Source organism: Pinus tabuliformis, chromosome 1_2 (genome assembly GCF_031772625.1).
Source record: "Pinus tabuliformis cultivar Carrire ecotype Pingquan chromosome 1_2, CPIR1, whole genome shotgun sequence".
In the NCBI taxonomy this organism is placed as follows: Eukaryota; Viridiplantae; Streptophyta; class Pinopsida; order Pinales; family Pinaceae; genus Pinus; species Pinus tabuliformis.
The window spans coordinates 462055922-462080860 of NC_142298.1; the positions used below are offsets into that span (position 1 = coordinate 462055922).

The following is a 24939-nucleotide window of genomic DNA, read 5'->3' on the forward strand; positions in this document are numbered from 1 at the left end:
TTAGTGAACAAACAAATTTGATGAGATATCAACCTAAAAAACTAAAAGAAATATGAAACAAGCAACTTCCCACATGCACATTAAAACCTGAACTATAAATCGATTCAAGCCAAACTAAAGCATATGTTAAATTGAGTTTTCTTATATGGGTTTTCATACTAATTATACATGGATATCTTCGCAACTATGTGCTAGTCAAATATATCCTCATTAACCTAATGTCACTACGAAATGAAACCGAAATTCTTATCATGATAATTTATCATTCCATTCATACATCTAGATTTCGATTTCACCAATCGAAAATAAATGCACCCAATTCATATCAACATATTTATTCCACATGTATTCATAACACAGGGGCAATCCAAAATAGTAAGGATACACTTAAGAAACAAAAGTCTCATAGTTTTAAAGTAAATAAAAATACATGGAATATAATTGATATAGATTTGGAAAACAACCTAGTTTTACCACCAGTGGGGTGGCTTTGTGGTAATTGTAACAACAAATTTACTCGAACAACCATTGATTTTCATCTATATGAACATAATTAGACAACCTAACACTGTAAATTCAAAAATAACAACCTTTCAAAAAAGCCTAAATTCAGAAATAACAACCTTTTAAAAAAACCTAAATGTTACTTGATACATAAATTTGTACGAAATTTCCTCAAAGTTAGTTATACGGAAAAATTTTTGTTCAACAATTTTTTTTTTTGAAATTTGCAAGGATATGAAATTATTTGGAAAGAAGCACAATCCACTTCTTGCAGAAATGGCCAGAGTGGAATTCCACCTTAGATGAAAGCCAGATGGAAGTCGTGAAGCTGTGCTTGAGAAAGTGGCAGGCTATTATTCATTGGTTGACATAGTTATGGCTGCTGCCCCAAAAATCAAGGATCAAGCTGCATAATCATTGGTTGCAGAAAGCTAGAACCGCATCATCTATCTGAGAGATACAAAGAATTATGTGATGGGTTACTTCAACATGATCATAAGACCAGCCTCAGCCTCAAAATTTTAAGAGAAGCAAAGTTTGTAGAACATAACAGAACCACGAATGGGACATTTGATGTTAAAAAATAATAAACAAATTTCCCTGCTAGTTCCATCTAATATAGAATCCATTTTTTCATTGTAAAATTAAAAAACTCTTGCGAGTGGGACCCTTGGCATCTCATTATTTATCTAGATTACGTTAGATTTGGGTAAATTTCCACAACAGTGGGAGTTGACAGGATTTTTCCTACTAAATGCTAAAAGCCGAAAACAAGCTTAAAAAGAAATGGACAAAAACTGAAGAAAATAACATTTGCCACTCGATCTACAATTGCAGGGTACAAGGGAGGAAGAAAGCCAACATATTTATTCATACAATCATGTTCTCATAAAAAAAAATCTACACTCTTTTTGAAATAAATCCACATTAATAACGTTGCACTTATTGTAATTCAATATAGTAAATCCATATATTGCCACATTTCAATAGTGTACATTAAATCCATAGATTTCTTGTACCAATTCAACATTGTTGTGCGTATTCTAATTTGAATACACTGTATGTCAAATACATGTCCTTTTTTTCAATCCATTCTAATAGAAGAACATCAAATACGTTTTCACTGGAATAATTTCAATCTAATAAAAAATAATTTGTACCCTTCTCTCAAGAAGGTTAATATATGTTCATAATATTTATAAAATATAATAATCCCATCCATGTAGGATTAGCTAATTTTCTCACGGAAACATTTTTTCCTTCATCTTGGACCAAAAGAGCTCATTGAAATTGTGTTTAATGAATTTGGAGCATGAGAAGATGAAGCAATGTTTGAAACTAAATTATGTGTTTTTGATGTGTTAGTATTTGAGTCTGAATGGTTTGATGAAACATTGGTGGTTGATGCAACACTAGTATTAATGTTTGGTTGCAAATTGATGACATCTATAAAGGGCGGTGGATTAGGTTTTAGAAGATTTTGGTCTTTACTAGAGAGGAACATAATAACGTTAGACATTGAAGGGCGTAGTGTTGCAGATGCTTGTGTGCAAAGAAGCGCTATGTGAACAACTTGTAGTACTTCCTCGTGGTAGTTTTCTTGGATATTGGGATCAATTATGTTTGAAATAGTGTCTGACAGATGACAATTCCAAACCTGCACCAAACATATATTATAGATTTGAATATTATTACTATTTTATTTTAAGAAGAAATGAATATTATGAATATGATGAGGCCATTACCATTGTTAAGAGAGATGGCATGTCATTTGTGTGCATAGAGGTTTTATTCCTTCTGCCACTAATAATCTCAAGGACTAGCACCCCGAAAGCATAAACATCAACCTTTTCTGTTAAATGGCCATGAACGAGATATTCTGGGGCCATGTAAGCTCTGCAAAAGAAAAAATAAGCATTATACACATTTTCTATGAAGAGTGCTTTTTTACAATTATTAAAATTATTCTCACCGGGTTCCAACGATTCCCGTACTAAGATGAGTTTGATCCTCCGAGAAGAATCTAACCAATCCAAAATCTGCAATTTTAGGCTTGAAAAGGTGGTCTAGAAGAATATTGCTGGCTTTTATGTCTCGATGGATGATACGTATATTTGATTCTTGGTGGAGGTATGCTAGCCCATTGGCAATTCCTAATATAATGTCAAACCTCCTCTTCCAATCTAGTACATTTCCCATGTTTTCATCTGTTGCAAAGTGCAATTTTATCTCAAATAACTTAAATATAACTCCAAAAATTAATAATTCCTAAAATTTGAATATTGACTGTAAGGAAAACCAATTTATAGAGAAGAAATATTACCAAATAGAAAGTGATCAAGGCTTTTGTTGGGAAGGTATTCATAGACCAAGAGTTTTTCTGGGCCATCCACACTACAACCAAGAAGTTTGACTAGGTTTTTATGTTGAACACAACTTATCAAATTCACTTCATTGAAGAACTCACTCACACTATCTTCTCTATTAGCAACTAATCTCTTCACAGCGATATGTCTGCCATCTAGCATAACTCCCTGCCAGCATGTCCAATCTTTTTTGTTTAATGATGTTGTAAAATCATCAATGTATTTAAAAAATCAATGATATAAAATGGATAAGGAAATCACCTTATAGACTGAACCAAATCCGCCTTGACCAATTTTATTTGTGGGGTCAAATTTTTTAGTCGCGGTTTGTAAAGTTTTGAATTTGTAATTTAGTTTTGATTTGGATATTGCCGTTGAAAGTTGACTTGATGGTTTGTAACAACCTGCAAAAAAGAGTATAACATGTTAATGATTTTAGAAATATAGTATAACCATGTTATCAATTACTACACAGTTTTATTTTATGAGATCTATGCATTTTTCTCTATTAGATGTTTGATTTTCTAATAAACATAAAAAAATGCAATGAAAACATTCAATACTTTATCATGTAACACAAATTAAGTTTTTAACACCCTTATAAATTATGATCATTGGCAATTTTTGATATTATTAGGATTGTGATATACTTTCATTATCAATGTTAACATTATTTCAATAGTTACAACTTGGTGGATATTGAGTGGTGGGTGATTGAAACCCTAGAATTGGTTGTGTTTGTTTTTAAAACATAACACATACTCCATCCTTCAAAGCATTATTGGAGATGGGAGATGCAACACCTTAGTTTTGATATTTGGATTAGCAATGTATATTTGTGTATACAATAAATGGCCAAGTGCAACAAATATAATATGTAACTATTATACAGTGAAAGTTAATAATAAAAATACATCACCCATTACAAACAAGGAAGAACAAAAACATTAGGGACTATGAATCCACAAGAGAGAAAAGAAAGGTAGCTTAAGAGTGCTTAAATGGACCAAAGCCAAATTATTATATTATTTCTAGCCTAAATTCTTTTCTTATGTCATCCTATGTCATACAAACCATATTTGGAATGAGTTGCAAGTGAGTTTTGTGAGGTTCTGATGGGCCATGCGGTGAGTTGTGAGCATGCATACATATTCAATGAATCAATTATGCACAAGAATTATCCCTTTATTCTACATGAAGCCTTGGGGAAAATCCTACATGACTATAATAGATTGCTAGTTGTTCCTATTATGAGAGTTATGTGAGAAAATCTACCTATGTGGAAGGAAAACTAATGCAAGTGAGGAAAATTAACGATAACAAAGAATCCCTTTAGTTCTAGAAATGAGGTTTTTAGTCCAATCTATGTTGGAGCAGAGAAGAAAGTGGGATAGCCCAAGGGATTGCATGGCAGATAAGGAGATCCCCTTCTTTGGGTTGTGTAGGATAAAGAGGAAAAAGAGTCGGTGAGTTTGGATTGTGTAAGAGTGAACAAAGTGAAAATTCCTTGAATTGAGTAGAGTGAGGGGATCAAACTAGTCATAAGAGAAATTTATCTATGTGGTCTCACAACCACGTCTTAAGGGTTACTTTTTGTAGAGAGATTAAGTGAAACAAAGCCTATGGTTGGGTAGAACGTCCAACATTTATAGTCAATTGGTGTCCTATTTTCGTAAATAAAAGTGTCATGGTAAATTGGTTATTATGTTGAATTTAATTTTTTGATATTATTAATTGAATATTGCATATAATATAAAGTGGAATGGTGTTTCTTTGTATGTATAGATACACATTTATAATCATGCATGAATTAGTTATGTATACATGACTTGCATTCCCTACATTGCATGCATAAGTCATTTCATAGGACTCATGGTGTAGCTTAAAAGGTAGATACCAAGTTTGTTAGATGACTATGAAAATTATAACAGATATTAGAGAAATATTTTAACATATATGAGAGGAATTTGATTTATACAACTACCCCAACAACAAGAGTGGTTTGGTATGTTACAAAGTGATATTATAGCCATGGTTACAACACTACGGATGTTGGTTGAATTTATTTACCTCAAATTCATAACACTACTTTACCAATATAGGAATGTAGACTTTGAGGAACTACATTATATGTGAAAATTTTAAGACATTAAGGAGCCTATGCTACAACAAAGAATGCAGATCAATCAACTTACTAGCAAGAAGTTAGGGGATCAGGTCATTGGATAAAAAACCTATTGGTTGACCAAAAACCATAATAAGAACCATTTTCTTTATTTAGCTATGAGCTAAGGGTTTATGTGGATTTCCTCTAGGTCTTACCTTCAACGAATTTCACCTGTTGGAATTGTGAGAAAAGAACACTACATTCAAAGGAAAATTATACAAAGTATCTTCTCTCTAGGGTGTTTATGGAAAATCCCCTAGTCTTTAGGGAATATCCTATGTGAGGTCTCTTCGAGGAATTCCTTTAGTGGCCTAAGCAAAGTTGCAATGCAACATAACACCTTCCAGTGATCATCTCAAGAAGAAAATAATCAAAATAGTAAACCCTTAACTAGAGGGACCACTGGGCGTAGATACAGGGCCCTTCCTGATTGGATCATAGTTTTTCACACCTAAAGATTGGTGAGTTCCTATTACCACAAAAGGTTGTAGTGTATCAATACTCTCCTTCAAGGATTAGTTCCACTTCTACAAACATAAACCAAAGTTTGAAACAAAGCAAGGAAGTGTAAAATCAAATTATGTATAACCATAAAGTTGACACACATAATTTTTCTAGGGAAACTAATGAACTATGGTTTTCCATGGTTGGAGGGTTAGCTTCAGTTATACAACTTCTAAACTATGTGAATATATTGTGCATGATATCAGTCCAAGTATAATGTATCAACCACACAAATTTTGGTTAGTCATTTGTGACATCCACAAGAGATATGAATACCAAGAATTGTAAACACCTGATTCATCAAATAACTCAATCGAGAAATGATCTACACTAGAAATGCATCACACAAGATATAATACAAAAGGAAACATGGATGCATTGGTAGGCACTTCCCAACCAACAAACCTTATGTGAGAAAATTTAGGTAAAATGCAATAACACATAGATTCATATCAAAGAAATACCAACAATGGATTCATATCACAGTCTTGGGTTACATCGTGTGCAAAGAAGCCCAAATATCTTACTTGATACACTTTACAATTAAAACTATATGATAAGAAGATCATTAACCCCTATTTATAGAGACCACAGTAATTTATATAATTTACAATGTACATTATGATGGCCATAGGGTCCATCACCATATGTATAGGCCAACAATAAATAGATGATCCAAATGGATCCCCTTTCAATTTTTAAAATGAGCACAATTTCTCTTATCTAGATCTGATAACTATGCACAAATTTGGTGATTCCATTATACATGTTCGTAATTTGGCAAATTCTTTTCCCTCCTAAACCTTGTCCAAGGTTGACTATTGAGTTAAAAGAACTATTCCTTCTTCAATAACAATCGCTTTAGTTGAATAGAAGAGAGATCTCCTTAAGGGCATAAGGGAAAGAACCCATTTTTTATTTCCCTTTAGAGGTGCACAAATATGTGAACCATGGAATTGGGTTACAAGAACGTGTATAAGTTACAAGACCTACCTTCATAAACCATCATCAATGGAAATATTATAGATTAAGCTTCCTCTAATGCATTAACACATTGAAATTTTTATAAACAACACTATTTATCTCATGGTCCATGTTTGCATCATTTCACTTTCAATAATGCAAAATAAAGGAAGGCTATACTAGGAAAAAATACAATTTATAGGGATGAAAAAGGGTTTGTTTGATAACAAGAAGAGTGTTGGCTCAAAGCCAAACATCTCCCCCAACCTTGAATCTTTGTGTGTCCTCACACAATCAAAACATAACTCACACAAGAATAATTACTATTGGGCATCTCCTGAGCAAAAATTGATGAAAATGGGAGGGTTCTGGAGCTTTATTGATTGACAATGTTAATGTTTACATTGGCTCCACTATTATTTCTTGTTGTCTATAGCTTCTTTTGCAAGGCCCTATTACATATTTCCATATAATAATTGTTCATATACCATTTACCAACCATATTGAGGAATTTCTTATTTTCTTTTGACAATTTGGAATTTTCTTCTCTCAGCTACTCATTTTTATTTTTCAAGATGTATTTGTCATTTTTAACATATTGATCCAAAACTTTAAACTCCTCAATTTTAGTCTTCAATCTTTCAATTTTTCTATCTTCTTCAAATTTGAGGTTGAGTGTTTAGTCGAAACAACAAAGGGTGCAATAGGGTTTTCATGCTCATAAAAGTAAATAAAGTGATTGAAATCATTTGGAGCTAATGGGACAACGTGTTGGGTTTGGAACATGATTATCATCCTAATTTAGAGGTCTTTTTCAGCTAGATGTATGCCCCAGGAATACTTTACACCCCTCCATGTGGGGGGGTGCCGGGGGGACTTTTCCCCCCTGCGAGGGTTCGGGGGGGGCCATACCCCCCAGTTGGGGGGTCTGGGGGCCAGTGGTCCCCCGGTGGGGGTTTCGGGGGCAGCACCCCCGAAGCTAAAAATAGATGTAAAATTGCCTTGTAAAAGTATAGTAATTTCTAGTCAATCTGGGCCGTTCATTAAGCGGATGATCTGACGGTAGAATTTATGTTTAGTTTAAGGTTTTTTGCCCTAGAAGGCAACCCCTCTCTTTGTATGAGGGTATTGTATTGAGGTTGTGATATAGATGTGTATTCTCCGAGCGAGAAACAGAGAGGTGAGACTATGAGAGAAAAGAGAGGATATTACAATAGATCTGTTGTAGGTTGTGTCTCTTCATTTTGCTAGATAATATAAAGGAAGAACTAGCTGTTTAGGGTGGACGTAGCCCAAAATGGGTGAACCATGTATATCTGTGTCTCTCTTGTTTTATGCATTTTTCGTGTTTATATTTCTGCAATATTTTATGTGTTCCATTGCTCTGTAATATATAATTTTCTAACAACTGGTATCAGAGCTGAAGGTCTATTTGGCTGATAAACTCGCAGGAAAGAAGGGTTCCTCATTTGAGTGGGAGAAATGGCAGAAGATGGTAAGTTCAAGGTTGAGAAATTTAATGGCCAAAACTTCTCGCTGTGGAAGATGCAGATGGAAGATTATCTGTATCAGAAAGATCTGTACCTACCATTGAGCTAAAAAGCAAAGAAGCCGACGGCTATGATAGATGCAGAATGGAACATTCTCGATAGAAAGGCACTCGGAATAGTACGGTTGTGCCTCACAGCATCGGTCGCTTTCAACATTTCGAAGGAAACAACGACAGAGGGTTTGATTCAGGTGTTGGCGAAACTATACGAAAAACCCTTGGCCTCAAACAAGGTATTTCTTATGAAACAATTATTTAATATGAAGATGTCGGAAGGTGGATCTGTTGCAGACCACTTAAATGATTTTAATACAGTTACAAGTCAGTTAAGTTCTGTAGGGGTAAACTTTGATGATGAAGTTAGAGCTCTGTTATTCTTGTGCTCATTGCCAGAAATTTGGAATGGTTTCGTAATGGCCATTAGTAACTCTGTTTCTAGATCTAGTACTTTAAAGTTTGATAATGTTGTCGGTGCTATCCTTAGCGAGGAAATGCGACAGAAAAGCTCTGGTGAGACATCGGGTAATGCTTTGAGTGCAGAGTCTAGGGGAAGAAAAATGGAAAGAGGAAAGAGCTCAGGATATCACAGTAAATCAAGGAAAGGCAGATCGAAGTCCAGATCGGGGATAGTGTGCTGGAGATGCGGAAAGAAAGGACACCTAAAGAAAGACTGTAGATATCAGAATGGAAAAGAAGGAGATGCACAACAAGAAAACAATCATGAAGCAAATGTGATAGGTGAGGTGTTACAAGATGCTTTGATTCTTTCTTTCGAAAATATTACTGATTCTTGGGTGGTAGATTCAGGTGCCTCATTCCATGCCACACTTGATAAGAAATATTTTCATGACTATGTTCAAGGAGATTTTGGACAAGTCCGTTTGGGTGATGATAAACCCTGTAAAATTGTTGGAATGGGTAAGGTTCTTGTAAAACAACAGAATGGAAACCAATGGCTACTAAAGGAGGTAAGGCATGTTCTAGATCTGAAGAAAAATCTGATTTCAATAGGGCAGTTAGGCGATGAAGGTTGTGTGACAACTTTCACAGATAAAGCTTGAAAGATCACCAAAGGAGCCCTGGTAATAGTAAAAGGCGAAAAGGTTGGTACATTGTATTTATGCAATGGTATTTCTAACACTGTTAATGCTTTAACTTCCAAAGGAGCAGATGCAGCATTATGGCATCATAGGCTCGGACACATGAGTGAGAAGGGGATGAAGATTATTCACTCAAGGAATTTGTTGTCGGGTTTGAAGAATGTTGATTTGGACTTCTGTGAGAATTGCATTTATGGAAAACAGAAGAGAGTTAGATTTCTCAGAGTTGGGAAAGAAAAGAAGAGCGAAAAATTAGAGCTTGTGCATACAAATGTATGGGGACCTGCTCAGGTATCATCTCTCGATGGCTCTCGTTATTATGTTACTTTTATTGATGATGCAACTAGAAAAACTTGGATTTATTGTATTCAGAATAAATCTGATGTATTTGATACTTTCAAGAAATGGAAAGCTTTGGTTGAGATTGAGACAGGAAAGAATTTGAAGTGTCTCAGATCAGACAATGGAGGTGAATATTGCAGCAAAGAGTTTGATAGGTACTATTCAGAGCATGGAATTCGCAGAGAGAATATAGTTCCAAGAACACCACAAGAAAATGGTGTGTCAGAAAGGATGAATAGAACAATCATGGAGCATGCAAGGTGCATGAGATTGCATGCAGGATTGCCTTTGCAATTTTGGGCAGATGTTGTAGATACTTTTGTTTATCTAATAAATAGAGGCCCTTCAAGTTCCTTGGATGGTGGTATTCTAGAGGAAGCATGGATAGGTAAAAAGGTAAACTACTCCTTTTTAAAGCCTTTTGGTTGTGAGGCTTTTGTCCATATTAATAAATAAAATAGAGCAAAGCTTGAGGAAAAATCAAAGAAATGTACCTTTATTGGATATGGTGTTAATGATTTTTGTTATCGCTTATATGATTATGAAAATCACAAAATCATTAGGAGCATAGATGTAATATTCAATGAAAAGGTCTTGTATAAGAATCAGTTGTAGGAAAAGAAACAGGAAAAAGAAAACAAGGAATACACAGTTCTTGATGAGATCACTGAAAAAGTAAAGGTGCCTAAAAATAATAATAATCAACAACCACAACAACAACAACCACCACAACAGAAACAAGCACCCCAAACACCTAAAAGTGGTGTTAGAAGATCTACCAGGATAAGTATACCCCCTGAACGATACTCTCCTTCATTATATTATTTATTGTTGGCTGATTCTGGTGAACCCGAATGTTATGAAGAAGCAATGCAGGTTGAAAGCAGAAAGAAGTGGGAGCTAGCCATGGAAGAAGAGATGGACTCCTTAATGCATAACCAGACTTGGGACTTAGTTAGGTTTCCTGCAGGTAAAAATACATTGCAAAATAAATGGGTTTACAGGCTGAAGGAAGAAGATGGAGGAAAACAGAGGTACAAAGCTAGACTTGTGGTGAAGGGGTTTGCACAGAAGAAAGGTATTGATTTTGATGAAATATTTTCTCCTGTTGTTAAAATGACTTCAATCGGAACTATTTTAAGTCTAGTAGCAGTTTAATATTTGCATCTTGTGCAGTTAGATGTAAAGACAACCTTTCTCCATAGGGATTTAGAGGAAGAGATATTTATGCAGCAGCCATAAGGATATGAGTTAAAAGGGAAGGAGAAACTAGTGTGCAGTTTGAAGAAAAGCTTGTATGGCTTAAAATAGGCTCCAAGGCAGTGGTATCTAAAATTTGACAAGTTTATGTCTGAACAAGGTTATACTAGATGTCACTCTAATCATTGTGTTTATCTGAAAAAGCAAAATGATGGCAGTTATATTATATTGTTATTGTATGTAGATGACATGCTTGTTGGAGGGTCTAACATGCAGGCAATAAATGTGTTCAAAAGAAAATTGCCAAATTCATTTATAATGAAGAATTTTGGAGCTGCAAAACAAATCCTTGGTATGAGAATAACTAGAGACAGGAAAAGTCGCAAATTAACATTGTCTCAGAATGAGTACATACAAAAGGTGTTGAAAAGATTTAATATGCACAATGCAAAACCAGTGAGTACACCTTTTTCTCGCCATTTCAAACTTAGTAAGGAGAGGTGCCCAAAGACTCAAGAAGACATGGATTATATGTCTAAAGTTCCATATGCATCAACAATTGGAAGCTTAATGTATGCAATGGTTTGCACAACGCCTGATATTGCACATGCAGTGGGAGTTGTAAGTGATGAGCCCCAAATTTGGTAACATTTTGGGCTCATTTGACCTAATTATCCTTGTTCAATCCTTCATTTTTCATAACTTATGCATTATTTTTTAGTATGTTTATGTCATTTGTACGAATAACGGTAGTCACTCTTCCTAGGCGGCTAACACGTGCTCATTTCAGGGTTTTTTGACACATGTTGGAGCAAAACCGAGTAGACATGGGCTAGGAGACAGCCAAGATTGGGTTGAGGATTAGTAGGGGGGTTGTCTATGGCATTAAATAGGCTCCCTCAGGATCTTCATGCCCAACTCCGAGCTCCAAAGGCCACCAAAACCATATCTAGAATGCAGCCAAACAGATACTTTGGAAGGAGCTGTTTACTCACAGTTTGGGCAGCCAAGTCCCATAGATTTAGGAGGTCAGCTAGGGCCTCGTGATGTATAAATGTTAAGGCCTCAGCCTTCGAAAACGACTTTTGGAAAAATCTTGCATATTCTGCACTATAGTGCTGCTAGCTCTATTTTGTTCTCTTGTAGCCATTGTTGGCATAACTCTTGACTTATGATTATTTTTTGATAATGAGAAGCAGTCAAATTTGATATCAGCTCTGAGTTTTCCACAGGAGCCATAGCTCTCAGGGTTGGGCCCAACCTGAGAGCCTAGGACCTCCTTCTTTGTATTGTTATCCTTTCTTTATGCATTGTGATTTTCCTCTTATGCATTTGAAACGTGTTTTTGTTGAGCAAGATTTAGTTGTGTTGGTTAAATAGGTCACTGTTGATAAATAGAATTGCTTCAGATGTGTAGAGTAGATTGGTAGAATAATGACAGATAAAGCTCCAAGGAAAAGGGTTATCTACACTCTCAGTTTCACCTCTCCCTTATTGGATCAGGGGCTGGAATTGCAGAAACAGAGTTGCCCAACAAAAACACTAGTTTGCTTGACCATGCAATATTTAGTGCAATGTCTTCATTTGTAGAAGTTAGTCATGCGTCCAGACCTTTTGAGATGTTTCTTTGCTTAAGTGCTGCACATGGTTCTCTTTAGAAATAAAGCTGTTGTACATTAGTTTCGTTGACAGTTAGGATAGATTAGCTAAGATTTTGATTGTGTGCAGGACTTGGTTGATTTCGTTAAGTGTACACCGTGCAGGGCATCTCCATCACTCTCTCATCCACCTAAGCTTCGTCCAGGCCACTTGCTCCATCTCCAAGTTAGGTTCCTCGTCTCACAACTACTCTTCTGCCCACGTAACCCTACCTTCTTGCTCTTCCATTGTCTTAGCCTTCTTTAAGTCAAGTTAGCTTTCCACACCCTCTCATCACTTCATCCATCAGTCACTGGGTCATTTCAGACCCGTACCCTACCTCCCTATCCATTCATGCATCCTCTCTCATTCACCCATCCTCTAAAATCCAATTTTAGAACATCCTGTAGAAATTTCTGAACATCCTGTAGAACCCCTACAGACTTCCTGTAGAAGATCACAAATGAGGTTGCTGGATAGCCAAACTTTGTGAAACTCTTCGGAAGAGTGTCAGGGAATCCTTAGACCCTCTGCAAACCTTCCCAACCTTTTCCAAGCATTTCTCTTCCTTGATCCACCCCTTGCACAGTAAAGAGCCAGTTAAAAGCACATGCATGATAATTCTAATAACTTAGTCAAAAATTCAAAAAGATGTTTTCTTCAGATAGGGGTAGTCTAGACACATGTATTTTACCTTCATATAAGTAATGGCATCTCTTTCAATAGTTTGCATTCTCTCCTCTGCATCAGTAGGACTAGCTGGTAGAATTAGGGTTTGCTAGGGTTTATGTTGCTTTTTCTGGCTTTCAGTTTCTTTCTGCAAGTAGAACAACTTCCTTTGAGTTAGCTTCCATCCATCAGTTAAAAAGCTTCTTCTAAGAACTCATAGAAGTTGGCTTAAGCCCCCAGCGGACTTGTGCCAGCTGACCAAGTGACAGCTGCGGCAAGAGCTAGTACTTGTGCATACAGCACCATCGCTTCCAAGTTTGTTACGAACTACAGGGTTGATAAAAGTAAAGAAGGGAGTCCCAGGAGTTGCAACATTATTGCTGCAATACTGGAGCCCACCATCGTTTTGGCGCCGTTGCCGGGGAAGCGTCAGAATATTGGTGATTGTTGCTTTCCTTCTATTTTCCTACACTCGCCTTCTGCTAAATAGTTTATTTCATTTCCATTCTGCAATTTCATTTCCGCAAAAGTAAAATAGATGTTTCCTACTTTCATAGATTAGCATTTCAATTCTGCAATTTCAATTCTGCAAGCGTAGAGTGGAAATTTCAATTCTGCAAGCGTAGACTAGCATTTCATTCCTGCAATTTCATTTGAGCAACATAGCTTAGTCCTTTCCTGCTTTCATTTCAATTCTGCAAGATAGCTAGTTGCAGTTCAATCTATTTTCAGTTTTGCAGGTGCCAGAAACAAAGCAAAAAGCAATCAAAAGCCTTTCCATTTCATGCCTCGTAGGAACAGAGATAAAACTGGAAAATTGTTACCCAACACCCCCACCACTTCACTGAGTCACCCTTCTCTCTTCTTTGGTGACAGTGATCCAGAAGAACCTATAGGCGAGCCTCCTGAGATATACGAAGATCCTATAACAGAAGAAGAGTTAAAGAACACTCCACCTGAAGCCATGGCTGAGAATAGAAGAGAAGATGAGAGAATAGAAGGTGCCTTTCCCATTTGAGAGACCAATGGAGACATGAAGATGAAAAACATAAGCCCCTCCGCTTTACCTCACTTCCATGGATTGACTACTGAAGACCCTGATACCTTCCTGTTTGAGTTTGTTGTCCTTTGTCAAACCTATGAATATACAGAAGATGAGCAAAAATTGAAACTCTTTCCCTCTACCCTCAAGGATGCAGCATTGCGCTGGTTCATGGGCTTACCTGCAAACAGTATCACCACTTGGGCTCAAATGCAGCAAGCTTTCAATACCAAATATCGGGAGTACTGTAGGTCCAAGGAATCCAAGGGAGAAATCTTTTGGATGACCATGGGAAATGATGAGTCTTTAGAAGATTATGAGGAAAGGTTCCAACTTAGCTATAAACGGGTCAGGTGAACACTTGACCCTGAATCTCTCAAGTTGGTCCTGCTCCGAGGAGTCCCTGAAGACCTTCTAGATACCCTTCACATGCTAGCTAGAGGAGATATTTACAAACTACCTTATGAGTATATAAAGACTGTGTTTAGAAACCACTCTAGGGCAGCCCAGAAAAGAGGTAGGGGAAACCCCCTTTCAGCTAGTACTACTTTCTCCAAGCATGAGTTTGCAAATCAGCTGGAGGACCTCAAAAGTGAGGTGAGACAGACCATTGCCATGCAACTTGATACATTCCGAATCCAGCAAAAGAAAGAGGAAGCTGAGAGGGATTTGGCCATCTTCTGCCCTAGGTGTACAAGGAAGCACCCTAATAATGAGTGTCCATTACACTCGGTAGAGGTATGTTTCGTTTGTGAGGAGGAACACCCCACAAACCAATGCCCAACCTTACCTGGGTTTAAGGCCATGTACCAAGGAACTGAGGCACCCACTGAACCTCTCTACTTCCTCAACCAAAGGAGGCCACCTAGACCTAGACCTTACCAACAGGGGATGCAAGGGACATCCCAAGCTTATTACAGCCCCAACCAATCTGCTCCCATGCCTTCTTAGGGCCCCCCTGCTCATCCTTCCTGGTCTGTGCCTCCTCCATGGTCTTACCCACCTCAATACCATACTTAGCCCACTACTCATTCGTTTCACTCACATGTCCAACCACAGCCTCAGTGGAATGCACCTCAATCGGGGGGGAGGCCCTAGTACAACACTCCTCCCGACATTTTGCCTCCACTACCAGCTCAACCACAACCATTACCTCCTGCTCCTCCAAGACAACCCTAAATTCCTACTCAACATAACCCGAATCCCAACAACTGACAGGCCCAGCAGGTATATACTGGGGAAACAACATCCCCTACCCATGCTGTGGAGATCCAGGAGATCAACCTGTGATCCGGGAAGACTCTTTCGGATCGCCAACGTCCTCCCCCAGATGACGAGGAAGATAAACATGAAAGTGAACCCAAGGCCACTCCACCCTTTCCTGAGAGACTAACAGTAACCACACAACCCGACCCAGAGGAGAATGAGCTTCTGGGAGAACTCAAACAGTTGTTTGTGAAAATACCACTTCTTCAAGCCATCAAATATGTACCGATATACAACAAATTGGTTAAGGAAAAGTGTTTCAGGCACCTAGGCAGGCGAAAAAGAGATGCCTCAACCATCAATGTCATAGGAAAACTGTCTGATCTTATGTTGGGGCAAGTAATCTGTCCAAAGTATTTGGATCCTGGGAGTCCTGTAGTTGATGTCCACATCAATGGCACCATCATACCCCACACTTTGATTGATTTAGGGGCTGCCATTAATGTGATGACCAGGGATACCATGCTCAAACTCAACCTTCAGGGTTCCTTAAGGAAGACCTCGATAGTCCTGCAGTTGGCAGATCGCTCCACCGTGACTCCCAAAGGGATTGTGGAGGATGTCTTGGTCTCTGTTGACTCTTGGGAGTATCCTGCAGACTTCTTGGTTCTTCAACCAAAGGCAAAGCTTACTGGATACCCCCTTATTTTGGGAAGACCTTGGTTAGCCACTGCGGATGCTTACATAAGCTGCCGAGCAGGAAACACGACCATCAAAAATGGTCCTATGTCCAAGCAGCTAGTCTTATACCCTCCTGCCCAACCTCTATTAGAGCATGACTTACCACTTTGGTTGGAAGAAGGAGAAGAGGATGAGGTGTACTCTGCACCCTTGTGCACCTTAGAAACCACCAGGGGAGGTCCTCAAACTGAGGATGATTTGATTGAGACCTTCATTCAAAATCCACCTCCCAGTGCATTATCCTTAGAGAAATTGGTGGACGATACTCAAGCCAGCACCTTAGTGGACCTTTGTGTGACCGATCCAATCACTCCAAGAGTAAAAAATGTGGAGTGTGGCCCCGAGAGAACGTTAAAGATCAGCTCCTCCCTATCTCCTTCCCAGGAAAAGGAGCTGTGTAGTCTGTTGGTCAGTCATCTAGATGCTTTTACTTGGAGCTATAAGGAGATGAAAGGAGTCCATCCTTCGGTCTATACCCATCACATCTACATTAAAGAAGATTGCAAACCGGTCAGGAAACCTCAGAGGAGAATGAATCCAGCCCTTAAGGACATTGTCAAAGAAGAATTGCAAAAACTGTTGGATGCAGGATTCATCTACCCCAACTCAGATAGCGAGTGGGTGTCCCCTCTGGTGTTGGTACCCAAGAAAAATGGGAAGTGGAGAATCTGTGTGGACTACCGAGAACTGAACAAAGCCACCAAGAAAGACCACTTTCCTCTACCTTTCATAGATCAAGTGTTGGATGGACTGGCGAGGAAGAAGTTTTTCTCTTTCCTAGATGGGTTCAGTGGGTATAACCAGATCCAAATCAGCTCGGAAGACCAAGATAAGACCACCTTCACTTGTCCTTGGGGTACCTTTGCTTACCGATTCCTTCCCTTTGGGCTATGCAACACTCCTGCCACATTCCAAAGAGCAGTATTGAGCATCTTTTCTGAGCTGGTCCATGATTCGGTGGAAATCTATATGGATGACTTCACTCCTTATGGGTCCAACTTCCAGGAAGCATTGTCCAATCTGGTAAAAGTTCTAACCAAGTGCATTGAGATGAACCTGTCCCGTAGTCCTGAAAAATGTGAATTCCTGATGACTGAAGGAACCGTGCTAGGACATACCATTTCTTGCCAAGGATTGCAGGTGGATCCTAATAAAATTGCTTTGATAAAAAAGGTTCCACCTCCTCAGAAGGTAAGAGATGTTCGGAGTTTCTTAGGCTTAGCAGGATATTATAGAAGATTTATTAAAGACTTCAGTAAGCTAGCCTCGCCACTGTTTCGCCTCTTAGCAAAAGATGTTGAGTTCAAATGGAAGGACGACTGTCAAAGGGCTCTGAATGAATTAAAGGATAAGTTGGTGTCTGCCCTAATATTGAGAGGTCCAAACTGGGCCCTACCTTTCCACATCCACACTGATGCCTCAAACAAAGCTATAGGGGCAGCCTTAGGACAGGTTGAACAAAAACTCCCATATGCCATATACTTTGTCAGCAAAAACTTATCCAAGGCAGAAATGAATTACACTGTAACTGAGAAAGAGTTATTGGCCGTGGTCCATGCCGTGAACAAGTTCTGACACTACATCACTGGCTATCAAACTTTCGTACACACTGATCATGCTACAACTAGATATTTAATGAATAAACGAGATGTGAATGCTCATATTATTATATGGTTACTTCTGTTGCAGCAGTTTGATTTGACTATCGTTGACAAACCAGGTAAAGGAAATGTTGTTGCTGACTTCTTGTCTACACTGGATTTACCTGCAGGTGAAGATGGAACAGTGGACAACCAGATGCTAGATGAACATCTGTTTGCTATCTCAGTACTCTCTCCATGGTTTGCTGATATAGCAAACTATCTGGCCTCAGCACAGTTCCCTCTGCATCTATCTTCAAAAGAGAAAAGCAGAATTGTGAGGAAGAGTGCCTCATTCACTTGGATCGGGGGCAACCTGTTCAAGCTTGGCCCCGATCAAATCTTAAGGTGTTGTGTAAGGGAGGAGGAAGTCTTTGACATCCTCCTAACCTGTCATGACGGGCCTTGTGGAGGACATTTTGCAGCCAAGAGGACTGCCTTCAAAATTCTACAGGCAGGCTACTATTAGCCCACGCTTCATCAAGATGTCAAGAGATATATCAGCCAATGTGACCGATGCCAAAGGATGGGGAAGCCGACCCCAAGGGACGAAATGCTGTCCAACCTCAAGTGACTCTTGAACCATTTGAGAAGTGGGGTATGGACTTTGTGGGTCCTATCAATCCTCCTTGAAGGCAAAGGTCTTACATCATTGTGTGCATAGACTATCTGACAAAGTGGGCGGAAACCAAGGCAATCAAAGCAGCGACAGAAGAAAAGGTGGCTAAGTTTTTAAGAGAAAACATCTTCTACAAATTTGGCTACCTAAGAGAGTTAGTCACCGATCAAGGAAGCCAGTTCACCTCCAACTTAATTGAAGACTTTCTTGCTCATCACAAGATCAAGCATAGGACTTCCACCCCCTATCATCCTCAAGCAAATGGGCAGGTGGAAGTCACCAATAGAGTATTAGAAGGGATTTTTACTAAGGTAGTGAGCAACAACAGAAAGGATTGGGCAGATCACCTGGTTGAGGCCACTTGGGCCTAAAACGCCACTTGGAAGACCACAATCGGCTTCACACCTTATGAACTGGTCTATGGGAAGAGAGCTTTGCTGTCAATTGAGTTCGAATACAAGACATTGAGGATGGCAGCTCAGCTGGATCTAGATCTCAGCCATGCCCAACAAGAAAGGTTATTGCAGCTGAATGGGCTAGATGAACACTGAATGCAGGCCCTTCTCCACTCAAAAGTGGTTCAACTTCAGAGAAAGATATGGCATGACCGGCACCTCAATGACAAGCAATTCCAACCGGGAGATTAGGCGCTGTTGTATGATTCCAGACATAAGGATTTCAAGGGGAAGCTGAGGACAAGATGGCTAGGACCATATGCAGTGGAGAAGTGTAATGAAAATGGGTCTGTTCTTATTCGGACCATTGATGAGGAAGCCATCCCCATGCTCGTCAATGGGCATCGACTAAATATCTACAAGAAACCTCTTTCGAGGCAAGAGTTCATCCAAACTGTGGAAAAATCAGTGCTGGTCATAGAGAAAGGTTCTGCCTCTGTTTTGGGCATACCCTGAGCATCATAAAAATAAAATAAAAATAAAAATAACAAATAAAAATAAAAATAAAAAATATCCTTGGGTGAAAACCTTTCTGATGCTCCCAAGGCAGATGGTAGGGGTGAAAACCTCATTGAGGCGCCCCTGCTGTCTCTCTGGAAAAGAATTGGAATAAAAGAAAAAAAAAGACCCTTGGGTGAAAACCTCTCTGAGGTGTCCAAGGCAGATAATAGGGGTGAAAACCTCATTGAGGCGCCCCTGCTGTCTGCCAAAAAAAAAAAAAAAAGGAAAGAAGAAAAAGAAACAAAGAAAAAGAAAAAAGAAAAAGGAGGCAGAAACAGAAAAACAGGCTCAATCTCTGGAAATTAATGCAGGTTGTAGGTATTCCATGCAGAAAGGAGGCCTCTCAACTCAAGGACAAGGGCCCCTACCATGCTACCAGGCGACCTCACCAGCACTCCCTCCAGAAACACTCATCTCTTCCAAGGTTTGGGCACAATCTGGTCATAGTTTAGCCTTCTACATGAAGCTACAGGACTTTCTACAGGAAGTTCTGTATTTATACAGGAAACATCCTGTAGAACCTTTGGACAGGCCAGGACTAACTATGTAGAAGAATTTGAGGCTCGAAGTCCAATAAGGAGGCATGCAACCAATTTTTATCTCCATCCCCCACTGTTGTCGCCTCCTTTCACCACCATTGCTGCCACATGATTGAAATACCTGCACAGTCATACCAGAACGTTGGACTCTCAGAAGAAATATATTTAAGTGGGAAATAAAGCATGCGGACACTCAACGCTTTACCTGTCAAGGCAATCTGAGGACCTTGCACCTGTGAACGTGACTCCTCTATTCCGGCATGCACCCTAGGAGGAGAAACGGCTACAGGATGTCGTACAGGAATCCTGTAGCGGTTGATCCGGCTAGAGAACACACCATGAAGGAACCTGCAACTCCTGAAGCCGGCGCATGCACCATCCACAGCCAAGAAACCAGTCTCACAACCAGCAGCAGTCAATGAAAAGGAGCTCCCGTGCCTGTGCATGAAGCAGCAGCAAGCGGATCCATCACCTCTCGTCCTGAAGCATGAGAAAAATCACATCCACGGCTGCACAGGTAAGTGCCTCACCCTGTTTCGTCAAATTACGTAAGCAATGCTCTAAAATGTGTGTAACTATGGAAATGAATGGATTGAACAAGTCAGGTAGCCATTCAACTGGCCACCACAACCATCCCGACGGCCTCGTCAAATCCGAAAAGCTTTGGTTGTGTCAACAAGACAGGAAATGGACACGTGGGGAGGGTCCAGTCGGAGAGAAGCCACGATCTAACAAGAGTGGCGGCGGTAGATATGCAGGGAAGGATTCGGCAGTTAGGCATACATGTAGTGGAATGATAGCAGGTGATGTCGGCCAATGGGCCGACGGGGACAGCTCACCCCTGCACCACGAATTCCGCAGAAATTCAAATCCGCCGGCTAGATCACGTATGGCGCACTGCACTCATTTAGTCTCAACCGTTTTGCAACTGAGTACGCATCCTAAATTCTCTGAAGGCTGTTACTCCGAGTGCTCGGCTTGTTCCAACGTCATGTTGCTGCACAGAAGGCTCAGAACCACTGAAGCGCTCCCCAGAATCCGTGTACGACTTCTACAGGAAGCTACACTACAGGAAGCTCAACCCTACAGAGGAATTTCAACTGTTCACGTCGAAGGTGGCAATTCTGGAATGAGGTAAGCCTGAACATAGTTCTCCCATGCAATTGGTTTGAAAGGTGGTGAAGTTGATGTGTTGAAGGGGTAGGAAACCGTGAATTACAGTCCGTGCATGAATTTACAAGCGTTTTCTTATCGCTGCATGAGAATTGTCGTCGTAGTGTGTATGTGGGATTTTCTCCAGGGTTTGATTTATAATTGAGCCACTGTTAAGGCTCACTCGTAGGAAGTTGTGAATTTTATAAGCTGTGTGCATAACAGAGACATAGCTCTGCACTCTGTCTAAGGAAATCCAAAATATCCACTTTTGTATACGAGCAGGCAAGCTCAGGCCAACAAAGCAAGTTTTACCATGCCGGGAGGGTTCATTAGAAAAGAGCCTACAGACTCAAAGAAGTTATGGGAAACCCCTGAGGTGGTGGACCTATTTTCTCGTGCACGATGGATGTCATTCTGTGACAAGCTTCAAGGTCACGATGACGAGGTTGTAGAAGAATTCCTGCGATCCTTGAAGCCAAAGTCAAAGACATTGGCCGTTGCCAACTTCAGAGGATTGACCCTCAGACTCACCCCACAGTTCATTAGTAGAGTAATTGATCTACTGATGGGGGTACCTTGGGATAAGGAGGAGAGAAAACTGGGTCAGAAAGCTAAGAAGGAGTTCTTTTTGCCAGAGGAACAATTCTCAGAAGACAAGAATGGAGTTCGAAGAACCAGCCTACAGCCGTTCTGGAGTGAGGTCAGCCTCTAGATTATGAAGTATATCATGTGCGAAGGGCGATTTAGCATTGTGTATGGATACCATTTCCAGTTGCTCACAGAACTCAGGCACCAAATGGACCTACCCTCAGAGAAAAAGTTAAGCATTCCTTAATTCCTCCTGCAGTCCATGACTGAGTGTGCCACCAAATTGAGATAGCCCATCATGGGCTCATTAAGCTCCTCATGGAAGATGCACTCCACACGTACACCATCCCTCTCTCCTGGGAAACCTTTCGAAATTTGACTAAGGATGATGACATCAGAATGTTGGCTGAGGAGCTCACCTCCTCTAGCAGTGAGGAGAAGGAACACACTCAAGAAAAGAAGAAAGGTAAGGGCCAAGAAACCCTGGCCAAAACACCAAAGAAAGAACAGAAGGGAAAACAAGAGAAAAACCAGGCTACCAAAATAGAGGGTGACAAAACCACACTAACACCCAGGGAGAAAAGACTAGAGATCAGGGTGGAAAGGACTGAAAAGGTCCATGTCAGTGAGGGCCCCTCTAAGGAAGCCTCAGCAAAGTTAAAAGAAAAAGCACCCTCAGCCAAGCAGGCTAAAACGGTGCTGTCTGTTTCTACAAGAAAGTTAAAAATGGCTTCTACAGGAAGCCAGAAATCAGTCGCTACAGGGCTTTCTACAGGAAGTCCTGAGAAAGGAAAACAAAAGGAGAAAATGGCCGAAATTCTTGCTAGGGAGGCAGCAGCTGTGCTAGCCACCCTAAGTACCTCACCCAAGCCAAAGGAAAAACGAAAGAGGGAGACTCCTCTGTATTTCAAAGCGAGGAGAAGGGTAAGAATTAAAACAGGCAGGCCCCAACCTCCATCCAAGGACCCAATTACCATTGAAGACACCCCTACCTCGCCAAGGGAGAAGTCCCCCTCCAAAGTATCAGTCACTTATCAGCGGGGGAGCCTGAAGACAACTACCTGGAGGGAGAGAATGGAAGGGTTTGCTTCAAAAACCCCTCTACAAGATGCTGAAGCCGTTCTACAGGAAACATTGGCCAGGCTCAAGGAGACCGAAAGAATGGAGGGGGAGGCACCCACATCACCACAAAGGGAAGAAGAGGTAGAGCACATTATGGAACCTAGCCCCCAGCCCAGCTTGAGCTCTTATTATAACTTTTTGGAGGCTAGGAAAATTATTCCACAGAAATTCACAGTGCCGCTTTTCTTTGCACTTGAGGAAGAAAGAGTGAGGACCCAAACATGGATGAGGATAGATAAATCTAAAGGAGCAGCAGATATAGGCCCCTTGGAGGATCAACTCAAGGAGGCAAGAAGAGAATTGGCTATGGAAAAACACGTGGGAAACTGCCAGCAAGTATTTCTACAGGAAGAGAATGAGAAGCTCAAACTGCAACTACAGGAACAGAGGAAAGAAAGGGGCACAGCATCAGAGGACACTACAACAGAACCTCAAGGAAAAGAAGGAATGCAAGCTGGTCTTGAGGAAGTAAACCAACAACTACAGGAAAGGGAATTGCAAGCAAACATAGAGATACAAGCTCTCAGACGGCAGGTGCAAGAAAAAGAGGAACAACTGGCCTGCATGGCTAGTTGGGCTATGGATGCTCTGCAATGTAGGGAGCCGGCCAAATCTTATGGCCTATACCTACGGGACCAGTGGCTGTAATTCCAAATTAATGCATTGGCACAGAGGGGTATCTCCCAAATCCAAAACCCCTAGCAGTTCACAGATTTATGCAACAACAATTCAACAGAGGACAAGGCCAAGCTATCAGAGTTCTACCTCCATAATTTGGCCCTTCCAAATGTAACTTCATGGGACCCCAATGCAGTCGTGGAGATATGCAGCTGATGGCATTTACCTCATGGTTAAACCACGAAGAAAAGAGAGCAACAGAGGTCAAAGAGGTTATGAACCGAGAGTTACATGAACCACTGCTGATTAGAGAAGAGCCAGGGGACCCCACTGCATTGATATCAGCCCACCAACACCTAGCAACCAACTCTCAAGCTTTATTAAAATACATGGATCTGCAGGCTCAGGCTATAGCACACTTCGAGGATATGGAGCGATTATTAGGGGACAATTGTGTTCATGCTTTCACCTGAAGGTGGAACACATTGTCCCACATCCTCAAAATCAGGGAGTATCACACTCCAACTAGAATGAGGGAGGCCCTAGTACGGGTGCCTCTCTACAAGAAGTCCATACAGAACCTCCAGGTCAGTTGGATCGGCCTCAAGCTAAGCCCACCTTTGCTTTTGGGATTGGTAGAAGGAAGCACAGAAAAAGAAGAGCATAAGCAGTGGGAAGAGGTGGAAAAGAAGGTCGGGTTCTATGACAGTGAGGAGGATACTACTTTAGAAGCCTTGGATGTGAGAGTGGCGATTAAAGCAATGAAGGACGAGGAGCTAGACTAGTTGCTCAGGGATGAGCAATCATTTTAGGAGGGGGGTGATGATCAGCCCCAAATTTGGTAACATTTTGGGCTCACTTGGCCTAATTATCCTTGTTCAATCCTTCATTTTTCATAACTTATGCATTATTTTTTAGTATGTTTATGTCATTTGTACGAATAAGGGTAGTCACTCTTCCTAGGTGGCTAACACGTGCTCATTTCAGGGTTTTTTGACACATGTTGGAGCAAAACCGAGCAGACATGGGCTAGGAGACAGCCAAGCTGGGTTGAGGATTCGTAGGGGGGTTTTCTATGGCATTAAATAGCCTCCCTTGGGATCTTCAGCCCCAACTCCGAGCTCCAAAGTCCACCAAAACCGGATCTAGAAGGCAGCCAAACAAATTTTTTGGAAGAAGTTGTTCACTCACAGTTTGGGCAGCCAAGTCTCATAGATTTAGGAGGCCAGCTAGGGCCTCGTGATGTATAAATGTTAAGGCCTCAACCATCGAAAAGGACTTTTGGAAAACTCTTGCATATTCTGCACTACAGTGTTGCTAGCTCTATTTTGTTCTCTTGTAGCCATTGTTGGCATAACTCTTGACTTATGATTATTTTTTGATAATGAGAAGCAGTCAGATTTGATATTAGCTCTGAGTTTTCTACAGGATCCATAGCTCTCGGGGTTGGGCCCAACCTGAGAGCCTAGGGCCTCCTTCTTTGTATTGTTATCCTTTCTTTATGCATTGTGATTTTCCTCTTATGCATTTGAAACGTGTTTCTGTTGAGCAAGATTTAGTTGTGTTGGTTAAATAGGTCACTGTTGATAAATAGAATTGCTTCAGATGTGTAGAGTAGATTGGTAGAATAATAACAGATAAAGCTCCAAGGAAAAGGGTTGTCTACACTCTCAGTTTCACCTCTCCCTTATTGGATCAGGGGCTGGAATTG

At 40.3% G+C, this 24939-nt stretch overlaps 1 protein-coding gene across 1 annotated transcript in view; it reads right to left on the reverse strand.

Annotated features, from left to right (window-relative positions):
- Window positions 1-1505: 1505 nt before the first annotated feature.
- The window catches only part of LOC149206348 (cysteine-rich receptor-like protein kinase 1), a 123004-nt gene continuing 99570 nt past the window's right edge, over window positions 1506-24939 (reverse strand). The window contains exons 3-7 of the mRNA XM_089397666.1: window positions 3132-3274; window positions 2828-3038; window positions 2477-2711; window positions 2250-2400; window positions 1506-2161 (exon numbers count right to left, since the gene is read on the reverse strand). Coding sequence (XP_089253792.1) covers window positions 1766-2161; window positions 2250-2400; window positions 2477-2711; window positions 2828-3038; window positions 3132-3274 — 1136 coding nt within the window. The 3' untranslated portion in view covers window positions 1506-1765. The remainder of the gene's footprint in view (window positions 2162-2249; window positions 2401-2476; window positions 2712-2827; window positions 3039-3131; window positions 3275-24939) is intronic.